This window comes from Cuculus canorus, chromosome 3, assembly GCF_017976375.1.
Source record: "Cuculus canorus isolate bCucCan1 chromosome 3, bCucCan1.pri, whole genome shotgun sequence".
NCBI classification, from domain to species: domain Eukaryota; kingdom Metazoa; phylum Chordata; class Aves; order Cuculiformes; family Cuculidae; genus Cuculus; species Cuculus canorus.
Genome location: NC_071403.1, coordinates 31,312,819 through 31,337,015, shown reverse-complemented (window position 1 = coordinate 31,337,015; position 24,197 = coordinate 31,312,819). Strand labels below are relative to the sequence as shown.

Sequence of the window (24,197 nt, the reverse complement as noted above, 5' to 3'; positions counted from 1 at the left end):
AAAAACTGCAATAGGTGTGATAAGTGCTGTCTCGCTGGGCTGCTGCCCTTCACTCCCGTTCAGCTGGCAGACAGCCATGGCCAAGTTGCCCATGCAGCTTTCAAAGAGGATCTTGGTGCCACGATTGCAATAAAGAGAAGTCCTCTTTCTCCAGTTTTACCCACTATCTACCTGTGGCAAAACTTGTGAGTGCTGATCTTTGCAATGGCAGTCATTCACAGCCACTGCTTGTTGTTTTAGTAAGACACTAGAGTCCATGAAAACACCTTACTATATGGTTCAACTACAATTTTACAAAAAATACTGCAGATTCTTTTATTTTTTTTGCTTTTAATTTTGACAATTAAATGCATTAGCGTAAGGTTCAGCATCTGTTGCAGCTGCCAACACTCTAGCTGAAACCTGCAAGCTACATAGTTGTTCAACCAGATTCATGTTGTTATCTTTTTCCCTTTCCATTAGTTGAGGCAAGAGTAACAATTCAATTAGATGAGGAAAGGGGAAGGAAAAAAAAAAAAAGCCCATATTATTTGTAACTACAGTGCAAGACATTACTTTCAGCCAAAGAACTCCTAAGAAAGAAACAGTGCCCAGACCAATTTTCATGTACAACTTCCTGAATTTGTGATTCAGAGCCAAACTTCAGGGACAAGTTTAATTCAGATTTTGAACTGTCTGACCTCAGCACGTTAGCAAGAGCTCTGGTTTTAGTGCCTGCAGCTTTGCTGCTTCCCAGCTCTATAGATGTGAAACTCAACAGGTGCGTCAGCTGCAAAGCCAGCGATACTTCAGAAAAAAAGCTGCCTTTAAAGAAATAAACCTGTCAGCCTCCGACAGTTCCAGGGGAAATTTGGGAGGCAGAGGAGTGTCTACCCGGGCATAATACCATGCTGATAGGAGCAGGACATATCCCATTACGGGAACTGTGTGTTCACAAACAAACACCAGAGTCACAGGCTGTTCTGTGCCACACGGTGGAGATAACGCTGAGAGGTTGCAAAGCCACCTTCCCCAGCGTCTTTTTTTTTTCTTAACCTAAACTATATTTGACTTTGCTGTCAAGTATTTCAGCACAGCTGCTATTCTCAGGTTCTTCTAAAATACACACAGTAGGTACTGTACTACTGCACATATAAACATGTACCTTTCTACCACAGCTATTTATAATAAAAATAACTTTTCTCCATTTCTAATTTCATTTCCTCTCCCCAGACCTCATTCTACGTTGCACAGGAGGTGCTTTCAAGACTGCACCCAGGACCAACGTCTAGCATGAAATAAAGAAATAAAATGTCCGCCTAGTTAGAAGTTCAGAATTTAATGTCCAGTTACCCTTGTGGGTGACCTGCAAATAGGACTTGATCTCCAATGCCTCATGGTTTAGGGGAGAGAAAGAACTGAAAGTCAACAGTGGACTAGGAGGGCAGTCGGGGAGAGCTGCCTGTTGCTCACTGTTCCTTCAGATACCACCAGTGTCAGTTCCAGCCTCTGCTGGGCTTACTAAATATCTTACTGGGGCTTGCAAAGAACAAGTCCTCTCTAAAGATCTGATCCAATTCCAGCTATCGCAGTCAAAAAATGAGCAGTCACACAACAGCAACACATAGCAGTGGCCAATCTTATTGCTCTGTCTAAAACCAGACTCCTTGTGTGAAGGAAAAACACACATGCTTTTTCGCTGCGCTGGAAGAGGATAAAATGATTGTGTGCAGTTTAACAGGCTCTTCCACTCTTCTGGGATATTTTCATGGTTCAGAAGTTCTCTACCGATCTGATCATGACAAGGAGCCAGTGGCTTCTCTGTGTTGAAACCCACAGCATCACCTCCTAAACTCACCCATCCAGCTTGGCAAAGGATTTTCTTCAAACAAACATATCTTGTTTCCACTCATCCTCCACCAGGTAAGCGTGGAGGTTTAAGAATTAACACCGCAGTTACAGAGCTGAGGTGGCCCTACACAGGAACGGACACCTCCACTTCCCCAGCCACACTAAGCTTTTAGCCGAGCTCCAAGCACCAGCACTCTACCGCACTCAAGCAGCAAGTGGTTGGGATGTTCAGGTGTTCCCAGTACTCGGCCCTTATCTAAAGCCTCTCTTAGAGGTACCTGTTCCACTCAAGAGGATCTTGCTCTCAGTGCATGTACTCTTTTAGAATCAAATATGTTCAAGTTCAAAGCTTCTTTTATTCTCAAAGCTTCCTCACGATTCATAACTTTGGCATGACATCAGAAATGGCACTCCTGGATTGCTAAGGAAAACCTCTCCTGACTCTCAAACACACTACTCTGGACACAGCCGAGTGGCTTCATGCCTTGTCCACAATTGTGCTGCCTACTCAGCCAGCTGTTAACAAATAATTAACCCACACTGAAGCAAAAGGTCCTTTCTGCCTGATGGGATGGGGCCTCAAGTTTCAGTGTGAAGCTCCTTTATACCAAACCCAGTATGTCCTAGAAATCTTTCTGGCAGCAGCTGTACTCTGCATGAACAGCAATATCGACAACAGAGATTAATGGGGTTCACCACTCACTGTTAAAGGAAAACAAATACAACTGCTACAAACCATTTTGAGGCAATAAGGCATTTCGGGTGAGTGATGCTGAACCTGGACTCTATGACCCCATGGCACACATCCAAGCACAGCAAGAGGAAAATCCCACCGCAGGGCTCTGGGTACGAATTATTCAGTTTCTGAAGCTGAGCTGCCACAACTCTCCCCAGCAGGTCCCAGACATGGGCACAGGCACTAGCACCGCAAGGCTGTGTTTCAGCAGCACTTCATTCTACTCTGCCTCCAATGCTGAGTTGCTTCCACTCATTAACCAGTGCTTAAAATCAGCTGTAAGACTGAAGTAGCATCAGGAGACCAGGAGAAGCTCCATTTGGTTTTGGGGGAATGCAGAGCATAGGAAGTGACTGGCACTGGTTTGTGCAATTTCAGCCTCACATGCTAAGAAAAGTTGTCTATTTTCTAAGATCCCTGCCATTGCTACTAATTCACAACTGCACAAAAATGTTACTTACCTGGTTCCTTCCTCAAATACAATCTAACCAAGGGCCTCATCCCACTGCAGTGGAGACGGTACAAATTCACAGTCCACACAGCACACAACCACAGAACAGTTATCTTAAACTTGGGGCTGAGCCCAAGAAAGCAGCGGGATACCTGCATACCTAGACACACTCTGACCCTGTCGCTTCCTCACAGAATTTAGTAGTTTTCCTAGACAGCTGTTGTTTCACATGACTCTTAGTCATCCTCTTCCTAGCTTTTAAGTTCCCTTCTATTTATATCTAAGGACTCTGCACGAGGACTTTACAGAAATCTGTACTTCCAGGACAAAGAAGTGAAATTGTGATCAGATGCTCTAGATACCCCTATACATCAGCAAATCAGAGGCCAGGGGTTAAAACCCACTACCTATCTGTGCTGCGTGTTCACCCTGCTCCAAAGCCCACTGCTGGAGATGTGAAGCTGATACTCTTCTGACATCTGCACACTGAAAACAACTGCTGGATTTGTAGTGAGAGGAAACCCCTCTCCTTTGTCCTGCCCTGCCCTCAAGATCAGACTGACAGTGAAGGCTGTTGGAAGATTTTTCTTGTCCCTACTGCTGGCATGGGATCCCCTGGACATCTCATTTAACAGACACCCAGCACCTGCAATGCCCTCAGTTTACCCTGGCCTTTGCATGTGGTACATCAGTGTTCTGGCTTCTGCATTTTAACCATGGGGCTTTGGTTTGTCTTAAGGTGATAGAAAAGCGTTTTGTCCAATATGGTGTGTGGTATTAGCAGCCCAGATCTCTGTGCACCCTTCTGAAGAAGATGCTCATTGTTTGTCTGTCCTTTGCTATTAGGGACTGGGCTTCACATGCAGGTGACTGGTACAGACCCACCAACTTCAGGTCCATGATAACCTCTTTCTTTGCAGGATAGAAAGGAAATATTTTGCACACATATTGCAAAAATAAACCCACTTGCACGTCAGAACCCAAAGTTATATTGTTTTCTTTGATTTTTTTCCTACCTACTTTTCATACCTTTTAAGTGAAAGAAGTGGTTTACCGCGTGGACACTGGCATCACACGAAACTCTGCTTGACAGCCCAATCTCAACTCATAGCGTGTTAACTCAAGGTTGCTACCTCTCCTAGCTCCTTTCGTCACACACTGGAAAATGTGGAAACCCACAAAGACACTGGAAAATGTGGAAACCCAAACAAAACCCACAAAGAGCACAAGGAAAAGCCTCGATGCAGTACAGACAGGACAGATTTCATGATTCACCTTCAGTCTCTTCACTTTTCTGTTTTCCTTGGATACTAGGTGATATACAGAGGTTCTTGGATCTACATAGGCTGGCAACTTCTAACTGGTGCGGGCTTCAATGCAAAATGTGCAGCATGGAAAGCAAAAGTTCTTTAAACTCTTCCACTCTCCACAAACACACAGGAAAGCCTCAGCTGGTGGCCAGCACACTGCAATACTTTGACACTGTTTCTAGAACTTACAAACTAGCCCCCAGCACATATTGCTGTGCAGATGCTCATCTGCACTTTAAATATGTACATCTGCATTTCTTAATGCACAGAAAGCACACAGTGTAAAAAGGAACAGCTTTAACATGCCACAGAACTGCACAGTAATGCTCCCTCTGCGTTACACAGCTAAAGCTTCAGCTGCCAGCACTGGCTACATGACAGAAATACTCCATCAAGCCAGTGCTACGGCTCTGCAAAACTGTAAATGATTACAGAATAATGTCCTGCAATCAAAGAACAAAAAGTGTGCTGTAAATTAATCACTTTCCAAGATGGGAAAGGAAAGATAGGCTTGAGAGATAAATCTGGCTGGGGTGTTTATGCAAGTGTATCGTGCTCCCTAGTACTGAATGTCCCAGAACTTACAGGGGAAGTAAACAATGTGCTGGGGGGGTGTGGAGGGGGTGTGCGAGGGGTGTGCCTCTGCTCGCAACCCAAAAAATGACTGCTTGTGAAAAATGCCTAACTTTAAGTTATGAAAGCCTAGGGTCAGAGGTCCCTTGACTGCCAGCAATACTGTTACTACCCAGGAAAATCTGAAACAAGGACCTGCTGACATACAGTTGACACTTCTCTTTGGCATTTCAAACTTTCCTATAAATTCCACAAGACTGCCCACGGAGTCCAGAGCCGTCTCCCACATCGCCTCGGCGGCCACAGCAGGCAGACAGTGCATTAGAAGGGACTGCAAGAGCTTCTAGTTGGGATTTACTTCTGGAGGCACACTCCACAGCAATCTACATTTTCAGTGTCCCTCTAGCATATAATCACGCTGCTTTTGACTGCTTAAGCAATGCCAGCTTTCATGCATTCCTTGTTTTTGTGTAAACATATTTACATTTGTAAATACTAAATGGCTTAATGCTACACAGGCATTTTGAGGAAAACCCTACCAGCACTTGAATTAAATGCAACACTTGAAGAGTCAATTACAAGCATAGAAAACAAAAGATCAGGTGAACCAGGGAGGCTGCATTTCCAGGGAGAGCTCCTGGTAACTACAGTGACCACTTGAGCGAGTTCTAACCCAAGTGGGGCTTCGGCTGAGCAACCCTGTGAGAACACCACGCTACACTGGCACAAAACTGAAAAGCTAAAGAGGGAAGCAGCCCTAAGCCTGACCTTGATCTTGCAGAAAGAAACACGCACTGGTGAAGTGGGGTCACAGCACCATTGTTACCTGCAACGAGGCACATTCACAATATGTTAGGTCATAAATTAAAGGCATCTGAGCACGCTGCATCATGACTGCTCCATGCCACCTGACTGCAACGGGTACAGGAGAAGCCGGCAACCTGGATTGAGACTGCAGGCTGCACATAAAAATTGATGGGTTTGCTGAGAAGTCCCTCTGCAAAAGCTTGCCCAGGGCCTATGCTGTAGCAGCCCAATTTACAAAACTGCTGAGTGCCCTTGTCATGATTCAACACATTACGAAAAAATTACAAACTCTCCATGCAGAGAGTTTCAGTTGTCATCACCAGCTTTGGAAGAGGTAAGAGCACCACGCAGTGATTTCTCACCTGAGGATGACAATTCTACATCGAATGTATATTTCCATACAGGAGCTGATAAAAATTTACCCCAAATGGAAGTGCGATACAGTGCCAGGGCATGCCCTGCAACAGTGCTCTGTATAGGGAAAATACTTCACAGAAATCAAGTTTCTAATGTCCATCCTTCCTGTAAATATAAGGTGCTGTATTAAAACAAATTAATGATAATCTACTAATAGCAAGACTGTGATGTAGTTGTGAGATCCCCCTAAAGCAAAATCCTGCCAATGTTAGTAATTGATTCAGCAACACGCACAAGCTCAATGGCATAGGCATCTCCAATTCTTGGAAACATTACATCCAGTCTAATTCCCCTCCAAGGTCACCACAACCATCTGAAAATCCCCGCACATCATGACCCAGAGAGCTATGACTAACTAGCTGTTACCAATAGCCTGGGAAGCTGAAGTGCAGTATCTGAAAGTCATCAGCCACTACCAGTGAACTCCTGAGCCAACTGAGTTGCTGAGATAGTCTGGGCAGCAGTGGCTGAGAATAAACCACAGATTTCTCTTGCAGCAGAGGAAGCAGGGCATACCAGGTTTGCCTTTGTGCTATTTGTTGCAATGCCTGTTTGCAGGTGCTTTGTTGCGATGGAAAGAGGACAGGCCACCCTGCTACTTGATTGAAGTTCCTTCCTGATAAAGCTCAAACCAAGGAACTCATAAACTGCACGCTCTATGCATAAGCTCTTTAAAAGGTCAATATAAGGTTATTCACACCATTAAATGATTTGATTTAGGATCAGATTCATTTGGAACTGACCACTGACTACAACAGAAGCTAAGTCATAGTATCATAGTCTCACAGAATCATTAAGGTTGGAAAAGACCTCTAACACCATCAAGTTCAACCATTAGCCCAACACCACCATGCTTACTAAACCATGTCCCAAAGTGACAGGTCTACATGTTTTTTTGACGCCTCCAACGAAGGAATCACCACCACTTCCCTGGACAGCCTGTTCCAATGCTTCATCATACCCTCAGTGAAGTGATTTTTTCTAATATTCAATATAAACCTCCCCCACAGTCACACCCAGTGAAAGCAGCTAAGGTATCCATCCTCTCACACTCCAAAGCATCACTTTGCAGTTTTGAGCAACAACTCAGTATGAGTTTCTCAGCCTAATTCTGCTCTCAAAAAAACTACAATCAGCTTTCCACCTAGATGTGGAGGCATTTACCAGAACCACTAAAGACCAGGTATGAAGTCATTGGCAGAGGCAGAAAAACCAGGGAGCTATGGAAGGAAGAGGCTCTTTATATTTTCTACTCTAAATACACCAAATCAGAGTGCGCCTACTAGAGGATGCAGAACACGGTATGACTACAGACTATACACTTTCATGTCATGTAATAATCAGTGAGGAACTTGTATGTCCCCTCTCTTCTCACCAATAGGGAAAGAAAAAGGAACAGCCTCTCACTATGGAAATTAGAGCAATTGCTACACGTATCATTAAATATTTTAGGGATAGCTCAATAGCCCTATGAACTATATAACCTCAGATATTGCGGCCTAGTTCACACTAAAACAGAGATCAAAGTCTCTCTAAGGCTGGATTCTCTACCTTCTACACAAATGAGCAACCCCTCTCAACACAGGACCAGCAGAGGGAAAAGGACTACCCAAACAACTAAGGATTTGCACACTGACAGCACCAGGACTGCTTACCTAAGGGTGGATTAGTTAAAAAAATAAACAAATGTTGTAAATTATAGGTGGTGCTGTGAGCCCCACCTACACCTTGTATTGTTCAGCACTTCCTACTATAAACCCTGCTGCCTTTTGCCAATAGCTTTGCAAAACTGAACTGCAACTGGGATTAGAAACAGGGTAAGCGGCCCGGGATAGGCAACATACGGGGAATAGGGAATCCTGAGACGTGGAAAAAGAGAAATGTGGAACAGAAAGCTGTGTTAAAAAAAAAAAAACAAAAAAAAAAAACAAAAAAAAAAAACAAAAAAAAAAAAACAAAAAAAAAAAACAGGCAAGCGAGCAGAGGGTGGGAGATCACAGGAAAAGGAAGGAGCGATGCAAAGAGCAGAACTGGAAATTGCTAGGAAAAAGGTTGAGATCATGGAGGGTGAGGAGCTTGGAGCAGGAAAAAGAGGATGCAGGGCTGCAATGGTGCTTGTCAGGAAAGCCCGCAGATACTGGGGAGGTGAATGACAGAGACAAGCACACCGGCAAGGGCGTATTTCTTTACTCAGAGCTGAGTGCAACAAACGCGGTACAGGGCCCACACAGAGATCATGGGGATGAGTTGAAATCCTGAATACCCCTTGAAGCATCCAGCCCAACAAGGACACTGAGGGTGGATAAAGTGTGCAAGCTCATTACTAATGACAGTGTCATAGTAATTTCAAGTGTTAGAGGCAACTTTCATTCTGACATTTTGTACTTCCCAAGCACTTGGCTTTTATACAGATACATTTTTTCAGCATAGATTTTCGTATAAATGAAATACACTCTTATTTAGTACTTCTGGCTCGGCACTTCATTGAGCAGTGAGAATCATCCACAGAGATACTCCAGCCATCCGAAGTTACCGGTCAAGTCACGCAAAATTCAACTTTCCTATTCCCTATCTGCCTCTGGAAAATGGGAAAGGCCTATCACTGGCATTGCTCAAACCCACATCCCGTTCATGGTGCTTCTACAGACAAAGCTGCTGCCCTACATGCCCTATACCCACCTGGAAAGATTAGTGGTTTGATACCTGATAATTTCCTGTAGAAAATAAGGAAACTATAATCTCTCAGCCCATGCAGAGGACAACAACAACCCAATGAAAACGTCAAACCAGAAACTAGGCACTCAAGACTAGATAAATTCAGTAAGATGTCACGATTCAACTACAGTCAAAGGTAATCCATACTTAATTTCTCAAACAACTGCTATCATACTGTTTAAGTACAATATTTTTCATTCAGGCTGAGAGGACATCAAATCCACACTATTTCTCAATTTACTACTTTTTTCACTTTTTTTTTTTCTTCCTCTTCAACTAGAAAGCATCGTCATTCCACATGCTTAGCATGAGCCTAACTGAAAAATGACATGTGAGAAGTGTTTGCCAGGGTTAAGTCCTAATACAGCTATTGAAAAAAACCCAAAATGAACATTTTATCCTGGCCAAATCAGTATTCTTTTCACTATTTATACTCTTCAATCCAGCAGCAGCAAGTGATGCTACAGGTCATGCTGTCTGAAGTGGACAAAGAATCTGAGGATCCTCTCAAGTTTTGGAGGCTTGTTTATACTTCTGTTCTCCCAGTCAATACTTTGCAGCCCTGCTGCACTAATGCCAAGCTGCCTTAACTTTAAGTACGGTATCCAGCTCTGGTTAGAACAGATTTTTCAGATATAATCTTCCATCTTAAAAAAAAAAAAAAAAAAAAAAGAGAGAGAGACGACTATTTTTCCTGCTTCCATTTTTCAGCACCATAGGATCAACACTGGCTGCTCAGTTGATAATACCTCTCTTTATTTGAAGTTATTTTTCTCCTTTCACCACCCACATTCATCTGGGACTTATTCAGTATTATTCTGCCTGACACTGGTCCAAAACAGCAAACAATTTCTGTAACAGCACAATAAGCAAAGCGGACCCTAATGGAGGCACTTCGTAGTCTAAGAATCCCCTTATGTAACATCCAATTACGTACTGAAAATAACGTCAAAAAAACTTGTAAGGAGGTTAGATACAGCTGTGCCTTTAACAGCTTTAACTTCTCTGGTATCAGGACCAGCATTTTACAAGGAGGGAAATGTCTCTGCTGTACTTTGGCCTTCTGTCATCAGGGAGAGGTGGAGATTTATGCTCTTTCTCCTTTTAACTAGGACTCCTTCAGTGCCTTATTTTATATTCTTCCTGACAGGTCCCTGTTTTGTGTTTTAAAAAAACTCTGCTCTCCCTGGGCTACAGAGCAAAAGACTTTTCCTGCTGAAACAGAAAACTCCTGCCATCAAGTCAACTGGCAAGAGGAAACTGTGGTTAAAACTGCGAGGATAAAATACTTTGCCCAGCAACATATTAATTTCCAGCAGGATTTGATAAAATTATAATTCACTGTCCAGAAAAAGACTAAAACATTAAACATATTATACTGAGAAAGTTAAAATAGGTCATTCAATCAGCATTATTCCCCCTTCATTTCAAACATAATACAAAGCAGTTAAGTAGTTTCTCTTGCAATTACCATCATCTTTGTCTCCTCAGTGTTTAAAACACACTGGAGATATGGAGCTGCTCTGGCTGTAGAGCAGCCCAGGCCCTGCTCCCCACCATCACCAACTTGTCAATAAATACACAGAGGTGAAATCCTATCTTCAATTATTTAAACTATGATAATTGTATTTGTTTTTTCTAATTCCTTGGTTTATACCTCAAATGACAGACCTTTTCCCACGGAATAAAGAGGAGTACAAATGCACTCAGTAAGAACCCCAACATCTCCAACTGCAAATGCATATCCCAGTCCATTCTCTGACCAGAACGATACGCTACCTGGTAGAGCCTTGAAGAAGGTGGGCTAGAAACAGCCTCCCTGGGGAACGGCAGGATTTTAGAGAACTTTCCTGGATGTGAGAAGCCTGACATATGCTTCAAATGCATTTTAATTTAGAAAAAAAAATGTTGGAAAGACTTTATTTATGTTTCTAATTAGGTAAACAGTATGGTTCTTCCACCTGCTCCAAGCTACCCCACTAGGCCCAGTAGACATTAGATGTCTATGAAAATACATCAGGTTGATTTACTCCCTACTGCTAGTTTACAAAATCCTTTCTCCTTCCAGCCCCACAGGCCACTACTTCATGGCCTACACACTTTCCCTCTTTTTTTTTTTTTGTATGTAAAATGGCCTCACTACTGATTTTCAAATACCTTCATAAGCACATAGCTCCCTTCCCCAGACCTTTCTAAAAAACAGCTCCTTATAAAAGACCTCTCTTGCCCCAAGTGTGTAAAAGTTCTACTACATTTAAGGAGAAGTATTTTTGCCATACATGAACCACACCATAAGAGCAATGGGGCAAGCCATAAATCTCACCATGCTATGGGGAACAAGAATTACACTGCCAACATCATGATAAAAATTATTAGGTTACCAGCTTTTGACCACTACACAAAATAGGCTGGAAACCTCTGGCCCAATCCACGCAGAGCTCTGTCATAATTTCCATTTGAAAACCAAGGATTTTAGATATGGCCTGTTTATCGAAGCCACATATATGGTTCAGCCTGCACAAATGCAGAAGCTGTCCACACAAGATTCACAAAATACTTCAGCGTTTTTATAGCTCCTCAGCAGCAGCATTATTCTAGTTGCCAACACTGCTCTCCTACAGGGGAACTGCAGGACTAGCAGCCTCTCACTGTAGGTCTTGATGAATACTTAAAGAAGCACCATTCACCCTGAAACCTGACATCTCAGACAAACGGTTTTTAGTTCCCACACACAGTGAAACTTTTAAACACAACAGATCATGTTGCACAAAAACAAGGACAGCAGCTTTATGTGTCTCAGCTTACAAGCATCTCAGGACATGAACTGGCATCAACTACAAACTCCTGGAAAAAAAAAAAATTCTTTGAAAATTAGTTAAGGTCCAGAGCAGTTTTGCAGAACAAAAAGTTGTAGACTTTCAGGAAACCACATCACTGCTCTCAGCACAAAACCGATCAGCATAAAAGGTGATAATGCGGGAGCCTGTAAGAGTCTTACACAAAGACATTCTTTCTTGAGTGCTGTTCTCAATTATCAGACGCCAAATTTTATGTACTAAGCATATCTAGAAGTTTTTATGTGAAACTGATAAATCCTCCATGAAGTACTAGCAAATATATTTACACAAGATAGGCGTTCACTGCCTAACTTCACAAATACTTGCCAAGTCAGCAACTTATGATCTGGATTAAGTCTTGCATTCTAAGGTATATTTACACTGCAAATTTAATGTGAGAAACTAGTGTTAACTTGGGTCATAATGTGTCTTCAGAGAACTGAAATAGCTGCTTCAAGAGCCAGCATGGACAAAAAAAAATACAGCAGGTTTTAAGAGCGCTGGCACATAACTGGCATGTGTATCGAGATAACTCAGTCCACATTCTAGATAAAACAAATATGGCCCTGGAATTCATGTCCTAAAATGATTTCTTTAGAATAACATATTTACTCTTCTTCATCTTATTTTGGAAAACATAATGCAGAAACCAACATGGTACAGCATGAGAAAACACTAAGTTATGAGGGCAAATCATCTACTATGTCAGAGGTGCTGGCTGTCTAGGCTAGATAAGTAGTTTGTATTAGAATATTATTAGGTAATTCATAAAACTTAAGTGCAACATTGTTACTAATGCTCCCTGGTCATGCTCAGTGCTCACTGGGACTCCAGGCTCAGCTGCAACCAGGATTTTAAACACTGCTGGCTTGAGTCTTACTTACATTAATGCACATGCATGTTGCAGTAGCACTGTAGGAGAGCCCCACTCTGTTGCTTTAACATGGCCTTTAGCAGGGACAAGAGTCAGACCCTGTCCTCTTTACTTCATCTACCTGTGCAAGTTGCACTGGCATAAACTGAGCTGCATCCACACAAACCAGTTTTCATTCCCACTACTAAGTGAGCAGTCACAGCAGTGGAGAAGCAGAGTGAAGCCCAAGTGGACACGTGCCAATGTGTTTGGGTGCTCCTCTATCTGTCCTCCCCCAGCAGACTGTTATCCATCCTCATCAGCCTTCTGACTTATCTCCTGCCTCCCACTTCCCTGGGGTCAGGATAAGCAGATGTTACCTCCCTGTTCAAGTGCTGGCATCCAGCCTGGACCTGCCCTCTTCTGCTCACACAATTCAGAAGCCAGTAAACCTACCAAAACCCCTTTTTCTTAGGACTATGTCCCACCCATTGGTCACAATTCCAGGTGTTCCCATGGCATCGACTGTTCCCTAAGGAGACCTGAAGGTCTAGGGAAGCCAGGGATGGGGAGCTGGGCCTGAAGGCACTGCAAGGCTGAGTGCTGGGTTATAAGCAGCCTCCAGGCAGACCCACAGCATGACGTGAAGCATGAAGGCAGCCTCAGAGGTAGATATAAAAGGAGAAAAACTGCACTTTTGACAGCACTCCTGCCCTCATTCCACAGCTCTCAACACAGTTTTGGAATGGTGATGTCATCACGGACCCACCCTTCATCTCAGCACGAGCAATAGGTGAAGGGATGCAGAAGTGGCATGATCCAGTGACTCACCTTCCGGAAACGCACCTGACTGCCAGCAGCACTCGGGTGCACAGCAGCCAGAGACTGCACAGGCAGAGCCCCACACCCATTGCAAGCAGCCTCCTGCCCCTCAAAACACGTGGGCAGCACTCTCCAGGAGACCTGGGGGCACTACCTGCAAAGGCACCAACAAGTTGTCAGTCCCACACACCATCCTCCTTGCAGTAAAGGGATTTTTCTCAATCCCTCCAGCAATGACCTGCAGGCTGCCTCTACCCTCCTGTCCCAGCGCACATCTCCCTTGTATGTCCCTTTACACATAATGAGTAGCAACTTCACCAGCAAGAGAAAAATGATAAAGAAAAGCAAAAGAAGCAAAAGAATACCTTGCCAGGTAAACATGCTCAAGTGAGAACCCAACATTTTGTAATTCAGCTCTTGAGTACATAGCATGTTGCGATCAAGCAAGCAATCTATTCAATTCGTTAGCACAAGTTTGTTATAAGAGCTAATTTTCACAAGGCATTTCTTTAGCAGTACAAATCCCCAGAAACGCATTTCTCTGCCAGTGGAATCTTACAAAGTTGTTTTGTATCAGTGGAAGTATTTAAATAGTATTTATTTTTAATAGGTACTAGTGTACAGATAAAGACAATTACTCCAATAAGCAAAGTCCAGGAAGGACACATGCAGAGTTCTCAACAAGGCACCAATGCTGTTAACTCCTAACTCGCTGCAAACTCCCTGCAAAGCAGCACTAAAGCCATGTCAGTTCTTGAGCAAATGTGCAAGGGTGGTGGGCCAGAGAAAGGACTCTGGATTAGCCTGGTAAGCCTGGCTCCTCCTGGACTTCACAGCTGGGCACAGTATCAGAGGAACCATTCTGGCAAAAAGCAATGCCATCATAGGACTGCTCTTCTCATCCAGCCCCACTGAGAGGCAGCTCCCTTGCTATTTCAGCACAGGCAGAGCACTAGTGCAACCACTTGCTTGTTCCCAACCACTTCAACTGCCCTGAAATTGCTCTTTGTCAATCCTGTAGCCTAATCACCTCCAACTGAAATGCAGCTATACGCTGCAACACACCCCACACAGCTATGAACCAGCCCTTCACCTCCCCAAGAGGCACCGCATGCACCATGCAACCCACCCAGCTGGTGTTACGAAGGGAAGGATGGAGAAGGTGCATTAGGACATAATGTGCCTGGAGTCTCCCAAGACAGGAACGAGGAATTGGGGAATGGATTTCTACTTTTTTTTTTTTTTTTAATACCAGTGTTTGGAAATTGAACAGGTGCTCTCTGCCTGTTACTTTCCCCATCTCACAGGTTTTATACCAATGACCTATGACAACCCTTGCTCAACATATTTCCCAGGAGATACCATAGATAATGTCGCTGATTAATACAGCAAGACATAACTTGCCGTTGATGGAGACCATGCTCCATTTCAGCACTGGCCTGCTCTCAACAGCTCCAGAAACCTCAAGATGCATCACCTTGGACCACGCAGACCATGGAATCATAGAATCATTAAGGTTGGAAAAGACCTCTAAGGTCATTGATTCCAAATCTGAAGATGTCCTCCCTGCCAGGCACCACAGTGCACCTCAGCAACTCCTCGAACCCCTGAGGCCTCACACACATGAGATTTTCCTACCCCTCCACCCCAAACAGGGTCTGGGGCCACATCACTCCAATATCCCACTGAGAAGCAGGGTGCTTCAGCTATCTCAATCAGAGAAGCAAGAACTGTACCCACTGCTAGGAAAAAAAAACTTGGACAGAGGTTGGTTTGTTTGGGAAAGCTAAGCTGATGTCAAAGAAATGTTAAATACACATGGGTAAGGAGCTGGTGGGACATCTGTCAGTGGTGCAATGGTATCCCATCACGCATAAGGGGAATATCAGGAAACTGGCACAGACATGCAGAGAAGCATGGGATACCTCTTCCTGACTTTCTCTGAAGCAAGTTAGAACAAAACATCTCATTCTAAAGGAAAATCCCCTTCTGTAGACAAGCCACTTTTTAATAATAAGTGCTAAATGGACTATTCAAGCAGGTAATTAATGTTAATTAACATATGTCAGGCCATAAATTGGCTAAATGCACCTCATTTTCCAAGCTTAGTGTGTGGCAATGCTCAGGAAATTGTAACAGAAAAGAACAGTCTAAGTTTGTAGAAGCACAGAAAAAGAGCAAATAAAAAGGTTAAGCTTAATCTTCACTTAACTCATGGTGCGCTGAGCCAGCACTACTGAAAACTGAATGCCTGTGCATATTAAACACTTTATTTTGCTCCTGAACCACTGCTCTACACAGTGTCAGCCCTAAGAAAAGCCACATCAAACAAACCCTGCAGCTCCCCGTGTGTGATGTTATTAAGCAGACTTTTATTAGGATACTCGCTACATGCTGCGGGACCTGGCTGCACCTCCTGCCCTGGGACCTGGTGGGGTTGTGGCCCCTTCCCAGTGCCAGCTTGAAATCACAGGTTTTTGTGGCAAGGGGAACGAAAGAGCAGCAGGAGGATGCTCAGAGCTCACCCTCCTCCACAGTGTTCCTTAAATCACGGCCAGCCTCCTGCCTTTAAAAGAAACTAACACTGCCATTTTATAACCCTGTCCTTGGGCACATTATCTGTGACGGATAGTAGCAAGTCTTTTAAAAAAAAAAGTGGGAGAGAAGCAAGAACACACAAAGATTTCAAGTCTAAGTAACAACTTGCATTGGGAAAGGCTTTCAGTTTCTCCTTTGGCAAGCCGCCAGTACACTAAGATCCACTGTAATTGCATTGCAAATAAGAAACAATCTTCACAAAAGATTTTCCATACTTCCATGCAAAGTATTTGGCTGCCAAAATCTCACAGGGCACCTTGCGGAGGCTGCCACCTAGAGAAATGCTTTGGCTAGTTATCTTTGGTCTTTCCTTATCTCCAAGACAATCGCTTCGGCCTCACTTTGAATCCAGCACACCCACCATGACTTTCTGGGGCTATTTCACACTTGTTCCCCCCATGCACCCCACACAAGCTGACTGAAAACAGCAGGACCGCTGTGGAGGGGTGCACAGGGACTGCACGCGTCCCAGCACTGCCTGCCTTCTGCAAAGGATACCACTGATGCCGAGTTTCTACTTTGTCCATGTCAGCACAAAGAGCTTTCACAAAACCACCGGGCTAACCCTAATCGCTTGCCTTTCTAAATGCACTAGCACGTGCCCAGCCTCCCCTAATCTCCCAGGATTACAGCAAAGTGGTGTAGCACCACCAAAATGACCCGAATACAAAATGGCCTCGCGTGTAAGGCACCGCTTGCTTTCCCAGAACAAAACCAAGCAGAGGCAGGATGTCCCAGGGCAGAAACAACAGCACCTCTCTCTTCCCCAGCCTGATAGGCTCGGACAGTGTGTGTTCAAGCCAATACAGTGTCACGGATATAAAAGTGGCCACTAAGGCCACTTATTTTTTATTAACATTAACCATGTACTTGCAAACACACAGGTAAGTGTAAGGGCCAACTCTCCGACTCTCAAGTTTCCTATTTTAAATATGCTCAAATATTGACACTAATAAACTAATACAGATGGTGCTGATGTTGCATGACTGTTTTAGGTAACCTTCTATCTCGGAAGAACTGAGGAACACTGATCCCTGTATTTATCACGCAGGTTTACCTGACAGCGATACTATCTGGCATCATTCACTGGAGGTTTCCCATTCACATCAAAAGTTAAGTTTATCAGAGCCTGAGACTCTTTGCAGATGATGACATTCACCAAAGCAATCCGTTTCTGTCTGCGCTTACGGAGTCCTTCAGTGCTTCTCACTGTCACACTGTGGATCAAACAATGTCAATGATTCTAGGAGAGCTACTCGGTCTTTCCCTCTCTCCTCTAATAGCTGTCACCTGCCTGAATGAATTGCGAAAAAGTGAGATCTTTGATGTACGTTACAGATATAAAATAATAATGTGCACTAATACCTACACATGGATTCTGCTGGAAAGTTTAACAAGTTACTTGTTACTTTGACACTAAAGTACACTCCTCTGATGCAAGAATCTTGTTATCTAGCAATTTCGACTTTGAGACTGGAACTGTACATCTCTCTACATTGCTCAGGACAAAATTCACTTACAAATGTTACTAAGTATTTTGGTAAATCACAACATAGTAAAGCTTTGATCAGGTAAGATGCTTAAGCAGTAAGTTTAAGCACACAAGTAATCCCAGTGGAGTCCCAAGGATTCATTCACGTGCTTAAACTCGTGCTCGCTTCAGTAGATCAAAACTTAAAATAATCAGACTACAGTTTGTAACTCAAACCCTACTGTATGGACAAACAAGGCAGCTTAAAATCAAGGGGAGAAAAGAAGGTAAGAACATAATAGAAAGTTGGAAAAAATATTCATAGGAAACAGTCTTCTACAAAAAAAAAAAAGCAGCAGAGAAAAAAATGTAACTAATGCAACTCTGGTTTTATGCTGCCACTCTTGATAAAGACACCGTATGCCACTCCAAGGAAAGAGAAATGAAAAGAACAGAGAGTGGTGTTGCTTTCTTCCCCCATCCTTTGCAAAAAGATGATAAAAAAGTCCGACACGTCTTGTGTATCGGCATCTGGCTAACAGATTTAGACATCTGTCTACGTTATTGGCAAACTTTTCAAGTCTTTTCAAGTCTCAATAATCAGAGAAAAGACTCATGCCTTTGCTACACTGAAGTGACTGCAGCCCTTCGGCACATGCTGGTCAATAAAACACGGTAAGGAATGATGAAATGTCCATGTACAAAGTTTACAAAAATTTCCCCTCCAAATTAGATATCCCAGGCACCAGTGTTTATCTTTCATGAGGAAAATGAATGCAAGCAGTGTAAAACAAATAAACTTCTGATATGAAAAAAAGCAAATGAAAGCAAATCAACTGCATTTAAATTAGAGAATTGCTGGTATCTGCGTATAAAGGACCAGACTCATAGCACTGCCATACCGCTCAACAAAGAGGAAAATAGTCCCCCTAGTGTACTCTTCATGTAGAAAAGACTGTTTCACAAGATAGTGCTGCAAGAAATTACAAAATAACACTATAGGAAGAGATATGGAAGTACTTAAGCTATAGCGAAACCAGGCACCTCTGCTGTATAGAGACACACAAAGGTGTTTCGGTTTTGTATTACTAGATTATTAAGGGAACTGAGTTACTGCATCCTAAATACTTGGGGGGGGGCAAGAAAAACAGTATTTTAAGTCAGCTCTGTGACTACAAGGCATCGATAGGGTAACGGATACTTGGATTTGGCAAGACAGGTAGATCTTGTTATTGAGGAGCATTGTGGAAGCACCTGCAACAGCCGTCTGGCAGAGTGGATTTCACAAGGGTGAAACCAGCTCACCCTCAGACCTTTTTCCTCCCCCCAGCAATGATAAATATAAATACCAACACTCTGTAAGTATTCAAGCACCTAAACCCTTCCCAGCGATTTGGAAGCATACTGGATTGTATCAAAGCACGCTGTGTGCGGCACACGATAGTGTCTGGCTCTGCAGCGATGCCCCATACAATACTGCCGTAGCTGGCTGTCAGGATTAGGTTAACTAATGTCCCACCAGGTCCAGGGTGAGGGGTGATCAAAGAAGATTGTTGGGGAAGAAGGAGGTGTTGGGCAAACTTTATCCGAATTAGCGGAAATGTAATATATGCCTTCCTAACCACTGCTGAAATACTCACTTCTGCTTTAATGCTCCAGGAAAAAAAAAAAGAAAAAAAAAAGGTGATCATTGCAACTTTAATATATAGCTCTTAAAATAATTGTTTTGAGGAGTATAATCCCAGCTATGTTTACAGATTATGGCATTCAGCACATCTCACTGGAAACGGTATTAATATTTCATATATAATAATACATGAGGTAATAAACTCAAGTTCTCATCTTGCCTTTGTTTAAAATGACAATTTTCCCACTCAGTGCCAGAGCAGAATACTGTTAAATTGGCTTGCTGCCTTCAAAGACAAACTTAGCTGTGTAAAAATATTCTAAATTAAGATAAAAGCTTTCTGATACAGAAGTATCTTCTGTTCATTTAAAATCTTGGTGTAACTAGCAATCTGAAAAGTCTGATGTGAAAAGCTGACATGAGTTCCTGAAGAGTTGTACTCATTACCTGTGAGGGAAACAAAGATAATAATCACATATAATGTGTTTTAGCATCGGGAGGCTAAGATGGAGACTCCATTTAAGTGTTGCCTCTGCACAAACTAATTTACGTTCCAGTCAAGAAATCAAAATAGTCCTCTTCTGAATGTATACGCATATATTTAAAGAAACTCTACTCCTGCTAAGGAATTAATATTTTGCAGTCTTGAACGCCTGGCAAATTATTAGCTCCTGACCTCTCCTTTGCCCCCTTTCAGTACGTCCCCACCACCAATGCAAAACTGCACCCGCCGTTAATGCAATCGAATGCCTTACCCTAACTTCCAGAAACAGCCCATAGTTATTACCATGAATTTTCTGCTACCAGTGTGCCTGCATCTCCTGAGAAAGGTCATCTTAAAGGCTTGAGAGAAACTTCTAAACTAAATTATATCCAAGGAATCTCAAGGGATCCAAGTTTTTAACATTTTAATTAGCTCCAAGTACCAGTTAATGCTGCTCAGCAAAAGAATCAATATCAAATTAACAGTATAAATTGTCAGAAAAATTGTGACTGTATTAAGCATACTAATCAATGTAAGCACTTTGCGTTATGGCCCAGATTCTGCCTCTGCTGAAGCAAATGGGAGTTTTGCCACCAAATTCAGCCGAAACAACATCGGTCCCCTTCATTCACTAAATCTTCCACTGAATTAAGTATCAAGAATTTACTGAAAATTCAATGTATCATATAAAAAGGATGGATTTGTCATATCAGCTGACATCTAAAGCCACTGCTTCTGTGTGAGACCAAATAACTTACAAAAGCATGGGCTGTCATCGGAATATGCATCCTTCATCACACTCCGTGTCACACTTGTAAAGTCAGATCAAAATTCAACACCTAATACAGAGGCAAAAGCTGTAAAAAGGATCTGTGTGTTGAAAAGCCTTGTCTTAAATTAGCTATGCCACCAATAAACTTTGTATTTGTATTCTCCCCAGCCCAAGACATGTCTGTCGGTGAAACACTTCCTCTACAGTGCTTCATTTAGAAGGTAAAAATCATACAGCCGCACTTCAGTTCCTAGCAGGCACCAGAATATGAGACAGGGCTGCTAACAAGAAAATTGTCAGAAATATTTCATCCATACAGTATTTCTGACTGATGTGTACACTCCAAGTTATCCCCTGACCCAAGGATAGAGAAAGATTCAAAGAAGAAATTTAATTTCCCTGTAACTCAGTAAAACTTGCCGGCAAATTCGCCTTCAGCAATCCATTCAAAAACTCGGTCTCAGATGCTGCCAGTATCGGCCCTTGGCACCAACTGAATCGTACCGGGATTTCCCTCCACAAACAGTATCGACATTGAGCAGCACCTGCATTTCTGTATAGCTGCGAGTATGTGACACTTCAGCGACTGACAGGCACTAACGGATAGACATGGAAAACGAGGAAGAAGAAAGCAGTTCTGGAACTCACTTCCAATGCACTTTACGCGCAGCAGCAGCTCCTGGTAGGCCTTATCAGACTCTGCTGGAAAGAAAAAACCCTTCTCGCCTGCAACGTGCTTTTGCACGCACTAAGTAAACAAGCCACAAATCCAGATTATTTTTTTTCTCACTTATTAAAACAGCAGCAATCCGAGCTGCTAACTGTCACAATGCTAGACAGAAAATATTCAGATATGCAGGATTTAGCACCAGACGGTGTCCTCGTAACACTGCCACTGCAGGAAATGCAAAAACCAAGCATTCCCGTGGCTGAGCAGCCAATAACTCCACGCTTTGATTAACTTTATGAAGAAATGTCAAGACCTGAATTTCCCTCTATTGCCTTTGAGGAACATGTGGGAAACCATTGGGATTTTTCTTGACAAAACTAACGAGAGTCGTCGTTCTGTGTTTGAGCTTTGAGACGCAGACTGACCCTGTATAAAAGCAGCTCAGCTTTTCCAGCACAAGCTACACCGAAGATACCTAGAACTTAAAAAAAATTATATATAGACGCAAAACAAATAAACCACAACCAACCAACAAACAAAACCAAACTAAAGCAAAAATTTTAAAAAAAAAACAAAACACATAAGCCCACCTTTAAAATTTCTTTTTTTTTTTCCGTCTCTTTTTCTTTCCCTGCTTATGTGCTGCTGCACCGGAGAAGCCAGCTCTGTTCCAGCATCCCCTTCCCCGCTCCCAGAGTTCAGAGCCCTCACTGCTTGTGCACAGTGACGGGAAAGGACCAAAACTTTTATTCTCTCCTCCTTTGATAGACAGACAGACAGACACATCGACCCACCGTCAGACAGATAGATAAGACAGACTGTCAGATAGATAGACAGACAGACAGCGAGACGGACAGAGAGAGCGATAGATAGGTGGACAGATCGACAGACTGAAAGTCAGAGGAAATCAGACAGATAGATAGTCAGATACACAGTCAGACAGATAGACGGATGGATAGATAGACCGACAGACAGAGAGCCGCGCGGCGGTTCCATGGCCCCCGCAGCGGGGCGAGCGGCGGCCCCGTCGGGGGGAGCGGCGGGTGCCCGGGCTGCCGTCGGGGCGGCTCGGCGGTCGCCCCGGGACCCCCGTCCTCACCTTCCATCCCGCCGAGCTGTTGCTGTCGCCCTTGTCCTTGAAGTAGGGCACGCAGCGGACCATCCAGTCGTAGATCTGCGAGAGGGTGAGGCGCTTCTCCGGAGAGCTCTCGATGGCGCGGGTGATGAGGTCGGCGTACGAGAGGTTGCCCCACGCGTTGCGCCGCGACGAGCACTTCCTCGGCGCCGCCGCCGCGCCCAGCGCCCCGCCGCCCGCCGCGGCCCCCGGCGACAGGCTCGGCCCCTCCGCGCCGCCCCCGGGCAGCGGCGCCGCCGGCACCGCGGGGTCGGCGCTGCCCACGGCCATGGCCGAGCCGCCCCGCTCCTCCTCGTCGTCCTCCTCCTCGGGGATGATGGAGGCGGCGTCGGCGGGCGGCTCGCCGGCGGGCTTGGCCGGGCTGGGCTGCAGCTCGGGCCTCTGCAGGGGCCAGGTGCAGGAGCGGGGGCGGCTCTGCGGCTCGAACTCGGGGTCCAGCTCCACGTCCAGCGGCGACGGCGGGGCGGCGGCGGGGGGCGACGCCTCTGCCATCTTGCGCTCGGCTGCGACGGGGCGGCCCCGCTCCTCCTCGGTGCCCGCGGGAGCTCTAGCAGGCGGCGGGGCGCCGGGCGGGCATGCCGCGCTCCGAAACGGGCTGCCGGGCGATGCGCGCCACGAACCCCGCGGGGGGAGGGAGAAGAGGGAGGGAAAACGGGGGGAAAAAAAAAAATAAAACCCACAAAAATATGGGATTAGGAGCCGGAGCGCAGGGCGGGCAGCGGAACGGCGGCCGCTCCCGCGGTGCGTGTGTGCGTTTGTTTATGTTTCACTCCATCCAGATGCAGAAGTAGCTCCAGCGGGAAGCGAGCTGTATCCAGCCGGGAGAGGACAACCCCCCCCTCACCCGCCCCCGGCACCTTCGAGCTGGCTCCTCGTCGCTTCCGCGGATTATCTTCCCTTTCTTGGAAGGGAGGTGGTCCTTTGCCCCCTCCCTCGGCTGGAGAGCAGGGAGAGGGGTCCTTCAGGTGACGCCGAAGACTTTTATTCCTTCTTCAAAACGCCCTGAAGGGAGCCGAAGTCTTGGCGTACATCCGACTGCGATACCAGCGTTGAGGCTGTCACTTGGCGGTGTCCCCCAAGCCCCAAACAAGCAGCCCCCCAAAACCTCGCAGGGGGCGGGAGGAGGCCACCCGGGGGCTGCTCCCTTAAAAAAAATAATAATAATAAATCCTTCTTCTCGCTGGGAAAAAAGCAAACGCCGCGTGAACAAATCAAATCGCCAGTCTTCCAACAGGTCCAGAAGCTTTAAGCCCTCCCTAGGGCTGCCAAAGGGAATAGGTTTTGTTCCAGCACCAACACCACATTCATAACCTCCTTGCTCCTGCTGCTGCCATCTTGACAGATTTTTCCCCCCCTTCACTCAAGTCATTTAAAAAGCGCAGGCAGAGGAGGCAGCGAGAGACACCTCGGGAGGGGAGGAAGGCGGCAGGGGAGCCCACGGCCACCTCCACACCGGCAGGAATCCTGATCCGAATCCACGGGAGGAAGAAGCAGCGCTGCCGCACGGTTCCTGCTCCTCCTGCTCCTGCGCCTTCAGCTCGAGGAGCCTTCCCTTTAAAGGCGAAGGAGGGGAAAGCGCCGAACCCGCTCCCTCTGCGAGCAGCCGGCGAGAGGCAAACGATCCGCCTGCTGCTGCCGCCCGCCCGAGCAGCCCGTCACCCTCCTCGCCTTCCACATCCCTCCTCCTAACAACCACCCGCAGCGACACAAAGTTATAGACACACGCAGCGAGCCCTGGCCCCGCCGCACCGCCCCGCACGCACCGCCCACGGGCGGGGAGCGGGCGGTGCCGCGGAGGGGCCGCCCCGGTGGGGCGGGGGCGCCGGGCAGGGGGAGCCGCGGCGGCGGCCGGCGACGGGAGAGGCTGATGGGACCCGGCGGGGAAGGCGCCTGCCCGCCCGCCCGCCTTCCCTTCGCTCGGGAGAAGCCTCTCCAGGGTGACCGCGCCGCAGGATGCGCTGCGCCGCGCCTCTCGGGGAACTCTTCCCAAGGGTTGCGAGGCTCTCTGCGCCTCGTAGGGTTTCAACGGGAAAGGCAGGCGCAAGCGTCTCGGTTTTCAGTCCTGCTTCGCTTTTCCAGGCCCACCTGG

The 24,197-nt window shown here is 45.4% G+C and overlaps 1 protein-coding gene across 5 annotated transcripts in view; it reads right to left on the bottom strand.

Annotated features, from left to right (window-relative positions):
• FOXO3 (forkhead box O3) overlaps positions 1 to 23,845 on the bottom strand; it is a 95,556-nt gene extending 71,711 nt beyond the window's left edge. For 4 of the 5 annotated variants that reach the window (XR_008448962.1, XR_008448963.1, XR_008448964.1 and 1 more), the window contains exon 1: positions 22,073 to 23,845. Coding sequence is in view for 1 of the 5 variants with exons in the window: in XM_054061179.1 (XP_053917154.1) it covers positions 22,073 to 22,600 (528 nt within the window). In the remaining 4 variants the exon portion in view is untranslated. The remainder of the gene's footprint in view (positions 1 to 22,072) is intronic. The other variant, XM_054061179.1, reaches the window with a different exon arrangement.
• Positions 23,846 to 24,197: the final 352 nt, after the last annotated feature.